The 7,742-nt window shown below is 41.1% G+C and overlaps 1 protein-coding gene across 1 annotated transcript; it reads right to left on the reverse strand.

Moving 5' to 3' along the window:
• Window positions 1-203: 203 nt before the first annotated feature.
• Window positions 204-563, reverse strand: Sln (sarcolipin). The gene has a single exon (XM_008829706.2). It carries the CDS (start codon window positions 490-492, stop codon window positions 397-399), a length of 96 nt encoding a protein of 31 aa, XP_008827928.1. The 5' UTR covers window positions 493-563; the 3' UTR covers window positions 204-396.
• Between the last annotated feature and the right edge of the window lie 7,179 nt (window positions 564-7,742).

Here is a 7,742-nt window from a genome sequence, read left to right on the forward strand (position 1 = left end):
GAGAGCTCAAGGGGCTGACAAAGATTCCCCCAACATTTCTTCCCATTGGGTTGAATTAGTTCAGTGGCAGACAGTGTGGGTTGAGGGGATGTGTACTGGCACAAATCAAGAGCCCATCAGGAATCCAGTTTAATTTTAACCTAGTGGCTTGTCTAGCACATTTGCTAGGGAATAAATCTAACGCTCACTGGCAAATACTTGGCAGCCCATGAGAACATCATCTTTAGAAAACACACCCTGGACCTAGCACTGGGGTGTGTCAGGCATTGTGAGTACAGGTCAGAGCTGCTTGGGTTGCCAAGGATGGCATCCCATTTCAACAGCATTGGGAGCCTAGGGCATGCAGCAGGCAGCTCTAGATCATGGTGGTCGCTCCTAGGAGCATGGCATGGCCTCTCAGTATTGGTAGGACCTCACAAGGAGCCACATGAGGAGAACTGTGATCAGAACAACAGTGAAGTTGAGAAACAGCTCCCGGGTAGACCACTCCATCCTCAGAGTGACTGGGTGAGAACTTCAGGCAGACTTCTGAGGACACACCGAGGACCTCTGGCTTCTCCTCACTTCCTAATAGAAAGTAATAGAGACAACATGGGGACATGAGTGAATGTTCCTGTAAGAAGTTGCCAAGTCTTCCCTCAAAAGAAATAGACATGTTGTGGAAGAGGAGAGTGTATGAGGTTGACTCACACAACCCTTCCTACTAAACTCATACATTGCAGTCCTAATTCCCAAAACCTAAGACTGTGGCTGTGTTTGGAGATGGGGTCTTCCAAGAGGTAATTCAGTTAACATGAGCTCACTAAGGTGGACCCTAATTCAATATGACTGGTGTCCTTATATAAAAGGATTAGGACACAGACATTACAGAAGAGATACTGTGAAAACAGAAATGACAGTTACTCGCAGGCCAAAGATAGAACCTCACAGGACCCAGTCTTTCTCATGGCCTGGTCTCCAACATCTGGTCTCACATTTCCCTTGAAACAGAGTTGCCACTCCTCTGTGGGTCTCAAGCCTGACAGCTTACCTTGAAGATTTTGGACTTTCCAACCTTCACAACCACAGTAACCAATCATACACACACACACACACACACACACACACACACGTTGTATTTCTCTGAAGAACTTAGATGAATAAGACAGCCTAGTTTCTCTGCTGTCATAACAAGACTAATATTTATTTTGTTTTGTTTTTCCTGTATTGATTGCATTGCTGTTTTTTAGTAATATATAAAATATTGGGGCTGGAGAGATGGATCAGTGGTTAAGAGCACTAGCTGTTCTTGCGGAGGACCTGGGTTTGGGTCCCAGCACCCACATGGCGGCTAACAACCATCTGTAACACTAGTTCTAGGAGACCCAAAGCTCTCTTCTGACCTCTGCAGGCATTACACCACATGGGTGCACTTACACTCACGCAGGCAATACACTCATATATATAATTTTTTTAATTTTTAAAGATTATAAAATATTACATTTTTCTGTCTTCAACTTCTGAGTGTCTGTCTGCATGTGTTAACTTTGCTATTTAGAGTATAAGTAAGCTGGGACACCAAAACTGACAAATGTTATCAACCGTTTTATTGTTCTTTCTTTGGATCATGTTTAGGAGGAGAGTACCATCATCCTTAGATTTAAAGCTGTTCTAGGCCTTCATCCAACCCTGGTGAAAGCAGGTAGTAATTCCAACAGCTGCATGGCTTCTGACAAGCCTGCACCGGCTCAAAGCCTGCTGGGGTCAACCAGAAGTCCTTCGCATAACAGGCACTCAATCCAAATAGCAAGTGTTAACCTCATGAACATTTCTGTTTCAACAAGGGCCTGAGCCAGCTATTTTTAGTCAAGCTCAGGATGTGCCTAGATTGTAAACATTTCAAAGAGCAGGGGTGGCATCTTCAGAATGCATACAGATTGGACATGCCGGAAAATACACTTCAAGAATATAGGCAATGCTGTCAATCAAACTATTAAATTCAGTGATGTAGTGGAACTGGGACTCAGTTTATGCTTTAGAAATTTTTAGGTAGATACTTATGTTTAGGATATTTAGGACAATATCCTACTACAGAAGGAAATAGTTTAGGGAGAAAGGGTATTGTTTTGCAAAAGATCAGCATTCACAAGACTGTAGGCTTGTTAGCAGTCTTCGGACATAAAAGAATTATTGATTTTATCTACTGATTCTGTTGCACTAGACCAAATTATTGATTGTATAGATGCCAGCTGAATAATCAATTTTTATTATGTAATTATTGGTATAGCATAAAGATTCAAACCAGATCATGCTAATGAGTGGATTGTAGAATCTCATCTTAGAATATAGCCAATAATGATTAATTTGTTTCTTCCTTTTAATTAATTCTTAATTTTATTGCATTTGTTTATTTGTGTTTGTTGTTTGGGAGGGGAGACATACATGCACATATGTGGAGGTGTCAGAGGGCAGCTTTCAAGAGTGGGCTCTCTCCTTCCACCATATGGATCCTAGGGATTGAACTCAGGTTGGAAGACTTGGTGGCCAGTGCCTTTACCTGCTGAGCCATCTTGCCAGTCCCTCCTTTTCATTTGGGTCCATCTTTTGACCCTCAGCGTGATGGAAATGGTCAATTGCTAGTGAAAATCTTCACAAATGGCTGTCTGAAGTAGACAGCAAGCAGGAGAAAATGGGTGGGGAGCAGAGAGAGACACTAAGTGAATGCTCAGAAGCACAGGGGAAATTAAGCTCTTACAGCCAAGGAACCATACATAGGGGCTCACAGGGACAGACCTGGATGATGAGGAACATGCTATTGGAAGTCATTTCACACTTCTGTTCATCTGACCTTTTAACTCAGGCAACTGTTATTGTATGTTGAGAAATGTCTCTCCCAAAATTACAGCTGAGAACTGACTTTTAGGGAGAAGTCATCTGTGTGATGATGTTTAGGAAGTTAGCGACGGGAAATGTGAAAATGGCTCTGTGGGTAAAACGCTTACAGCACAAGCATGGGGACCTGAGTTCAAACCTCCAGCACACATCTAAAAACTGGACATGCTGGTACATGTCTGTAACCTCTTTGCTGGGGGAGGGATGCAGAGATAGGCAGATCCCAGAGGCTCACTGGCCAGCCAGCCTACCCAAAACAGTGAGCTTCAGGTTCAGTGAGACCCTGTCTCAAAAACTAAGGTGCAGAGTGACAGAGGGAAACACTCAAGGTCAACCTCATATCCGCACATGTATACACAGAGAGGAAGTTAAAAACAGAGCTAAAAATGACAGACTAGAGCTAGTACAAGAACTGTGGTCACTCTATGGGAATATTCCATGAACAGGTTACTACAGTGATTAAATGGCCTGGCTAAACAAAGTATAAATTTTCAACCACTTTGGGGAAAAATTGGCTTTTTTTTGTTGAGTTAAAAAATGTTCTCAAAAAAAAGTTACTTCTACCATAAATGTTCAAGAACATATATACCAGGATATGTGTATAAGGAAGTTCACAGCAACTCACAGAATCCACAAACTGGAAAGACCTGTTCACAAGAGTAAATGGATGATAAATTGTGGTACTCACATACATCTGAATGCTGTAGAGCAAAGAAAATACATGATGTGTTCTAGCAGCACAGAGCAAGATGGATGAACCTCACAGTATAAATGTGGAGCAGAATAAGGATTTGCAGAAACAGCACATAGTGTGGCTGCATTTCTACAAACTCAAGACCAGGGACTGTGCTGTTTAGGAACAGACATAAGTGGTGAAACTTCCAAGAAAAACAAGGACAAGACAAGCTTAGTGCTTGGCGACAGAAAGGCAAAGAGGAGGGTGATTAGGAATGGACTCTGGGGTGCTAGCAATGGTGTATGTCTTAGTAAATGAGAGTTATACCCTTGTTTCTTGTAATTCATGTCTAAGCTACATAGCTTTTGCACCCTTCACGTTTTTTCCTGTCTTCTCTAGATTGACAGATTAACCATTACAATCCTGTCTTTCCCATGGCTTAGCTCTTACTATTTCTTGCACTTTGATGGTGACCTTAAATATTTGTTGCTGTTGTATTTTTAAATAAATAAAGCACCAGAAAGAGAATTTCCAACGTATGCAGTTCTATCAATGCATATGAAAACTGAAGGCACAAGTCTTGTTCTCACACACAGGCACTTTAGGAAGAATGAACCAAAGTTGGGTGGTTTTCCCCATCAGCAGTATGCCATTTTTCTGCTGTTAACTCACAGAAGTGTGTTGACTTCTTTCATTACTTCCCTGCAGTCAAGTTCATGCCATATGAGCCAAAGTGATTGCCTATGGATGAACTAAAACCATCAAAACTGTAACTAAATTTTACAAGAAATTTGACATTGCTTTCTTCTGTTATATGGAAAATTATAAAACTGGAAAAGGAGAAAATGCATATCAGAGAAATCCACAAATCAGAAATCTTCACTTTACACCTTAAGAAATGCCTTATAGTATGGACATTACCTGTTCCATCAAGAAATGTAAGCAATGCTCAGCCTATCATCTACAACTTGGACACACACACACACACACACACACACACACACACACACACGCAGAGTATGCTGAGCACAAAATCCTTTTTACCTGAAGAGGGGTAGACCACACCCAGGCTGCTCTAGACTGCTTGCTCTCTCCAACTCCAGATGTCTCCTGGGCTGTCTGAGCTCCTGGACTCTGGACAGGTCCTAAAGTAGTCTGGGGGAGGTGGCCATCACTGTGATGTCACTGATGAAGCATCTCAAAGGAACAACCTCTGAAGGTTCAAACCTATTTCTGTGCTCAGGACATGGAAATACGGTGACTAAAGTTTTGCTGCTTTGGCTGCCAATTTGTATTAACACCACAGAGATGTAAAAAATCTCGCTTCTGGTTGACTTGGTGCAATGATGTGGGATTTAAATTTATCTCTTACAACTTGATGGAATATCTTTAGAACACTGTTAAGCAGAAGTGATAGATTAATTTTAAAAAGTCCTGCACATGACTTCTTTCACGACTAAACGTGAAGGTTTTCAAATGTGACTTCATTTTACCACCAATATCTTTAGCTTTTTTAAAAATGAAGTGTTCTTTGCTTTAAACCCACATGTCCCGCATCATAGTCCAGAATTCCACAGATGCTCCTTCAGAACTGACTTTTGTCCAGACAATGAAAGTTTCCTCACCTGTGACACTTAACTTTCCAGCTGAGCTGTGCATGACATGCTTACATGTTCATCGACAGTTTCTTATGAAACAGCTGCAGAACACGCAACTTGTATGTCTGTGTCAGTAAACTAACAGCAGTAAAAACAGATGGCAAAACTCAATCATTTGGACAGAATGAAGTTAGAACAGAACTGGTCAAAACTAGTGAGAATGAAGGACTAAAGAGATCTGCAGCATGACCTAAAGGAATAAAATGATGCAATTTTCAAATACAAACGCTGGTTCAAATCAGACTAAAGTGAATTTATAATCAACAAATCAGATATCTGGGGGCAAATGGAGCTATTTAACTGTTTAACTCAACTTGAAAGTTGATCAGTTAAGGAATTTAAATATGACCCTAGTAATTGTGTTGCACAGCAAATCCTATCTTCATGGATAATCGAATAAATCTCCCTTCTGAATTCTCAATTAAGGTTAATAAAATTAATGCATTCAAAGAAGGTATAAACAAACCCAATCCTCTGAATATTTATGTTCAAAGCCAAACCTTTCTCTCCATTCCTACATCTCCAGAGATGCCAGTTTTAAGGAGGATTTTCCATTCCATTTCTTCATTTCAACCTAAGCTCATCGATGGGTGGTTTAATTACAACATTCTGTTGCCACTTGTCTGGTAAAGTGATAGCTCACCAAAGTGGCAGAGAGTGACTATTAATTATAGCGCAGTCTAACATTGGCTGTTATCTGTTGCCATCTGGCGAACTCCATAACTGTAGTCAGATTTCTGTCTTTTGCCTCCTCCTAGGCCCTGTTTCAAATGCTAGGGAATGTTTTCCTAGTCACCAGGCCACAGCTGTCCCTTTTCCTCCCACTCAAAATTATTATTCATCCATTTAAAAAGCAACAAATTTACTGCAGTATATTTGAAAATATGTAAACTTATAAAAAAATTTGTCAGCCAGGCATGGTGGTGCACGCCTTTAATCCCAGCACTTGGGAGGCAGAGGCAAGCAGATATCCTCAAGTTCAAGGCTAGTCTGGTCTATATAGTGAGTTCCAGGCCAGCTGGGGCTACAAGGAGACCCTCTCTCTAAAAGACCAAAAAAGGGACTGGAGAGATGGCTCAGCAGTTAAGAACACTGGTGGTTCTTGCAGAAGACCTAGGTTTGAATCCCAGCACCCACATGGCAGCTAACAACTCTCCCTACTCCAGTCCCAGGGGATCCAACAGCCTCTTCTGACCTCCTCGGGCATTGCACGACATAGATATACTTACTTACATGCAGGCAATACACACATACACATAAAGTAAAAATAATAAATAAAAATTTTTAAAAGACCAAAAAATAAATAAATTTAAATTACCACTAATGTGAGCTATCAATATGGCTCAGTGGGTAAAGGCACCTGCCACGAAGCCTGGCAACTTGAGTTGGATCCCCAGGACACACAAGGTAGTAGGAGAGAACCAGCTCCCACAAGATGTCCTCCGACCTCCACACACAAACTGTGGCATGTACACACACACACACACACACGCACACACAAATAGATAAATAAATGTAAAAAAAAATACCATTAATGTTGCCATCCCAGTGGGGTTGGACATTACATTGTAAGCAAAATTTCAAATTCCCTAGGCATTGGTAGAGGAATCTGGTAGCTGAAGAAAATTTTGTGTTCCGTTTAGAACCAAAGTGTTCATGTTATACTATGGACTGGCATTTCATTTGCAGAACAAAATAGATCTTTTGTACATTCTGAAGTATTCACTCGGCAATATTTAAAATGTTAAAGACAGCAGGGAATCATTAACAAGTCAGCAAAACACCTGGTCAGTACTATCCGTTTGGTTGAATTGGTCAATTTCAATGTAATTTGGAGTTCAAAAAAAATCCTACTGTTTTTGATTAAACTTATGAGTCAACTCAGTTTGTCTGTGTGGTTGTCTCATCCAAGTGTACCTAACACTGAACCAAAGACTAGTGTGTCCAGTGTGCTGACAAAGTTTCAGGCTCTGGAACCTTCTGTACATCAGTGTTTTTTTCTGTTCTGTCCAGGAGAACAAGATCACACCAAAAATTTAGCCTGTCACTAGTCTGACCTAACCATAGAAAAATATGCAAGCCATCCAAAATCAGCTACCCAAAGGCCTGTGTCTGAGTTCACCTCTGAGGTAAATGAACATTTTTCCCTTTTCATATAAAAAGTTGTGATAATGTGGCTGCAGAGATGGCTTGGTGGTTAGAGTACTTGATGCTCTTGCACAGACGAACCTAAACTCAGTTCCCAGCATCCACATTAAGTGACTCAACTGCCTGTAATTCCAGTCCAGAGGATCTGATGCCCTCTTCTGGTCTCTCTGGGTACCTACACCAATGTCTGCATACATAGACACACAGATATACACATAAAATTTTTTAAAGAATCAAAGGGGCTGGAGAGATAGCTTAGCAGTTAAGAGCACTAGTTGATCTTGCAGAGCACCTGGGTTCAATTCCCAGCACGTACCTGATGGTTCACAACCATCTCTAACTCTGGTTATGAAGGATTTGATGCCCTCTTCTGGTCTCCCGGGTGACCA

This window comes from Nannospalax galili, unplaced genomic scaffold (genome assembly GCF_000622305.1).
Source record: "Nannospalax galili isolate Female #2095 unplaced genomic scaffold, S.galili_v1.0 scaffold854, whole genome shotgun sequence".
NCBI classification, from domain to species: Eukaryota; Metazoa; Chordata; class Mammalia; order Rodentia; family Spalacidae; genus Nannospalax; species Nannospalax galili.

What these genes read in the sequence shown, in the direction of transcription:
- Sln (XM_008829706.2), bottom strand. Translation starts at nt 492, where the DNA reads ATGGAGTGGTCTACCCGGGAGCTGTTTCTCAACTTCACTGTTGTTCTG.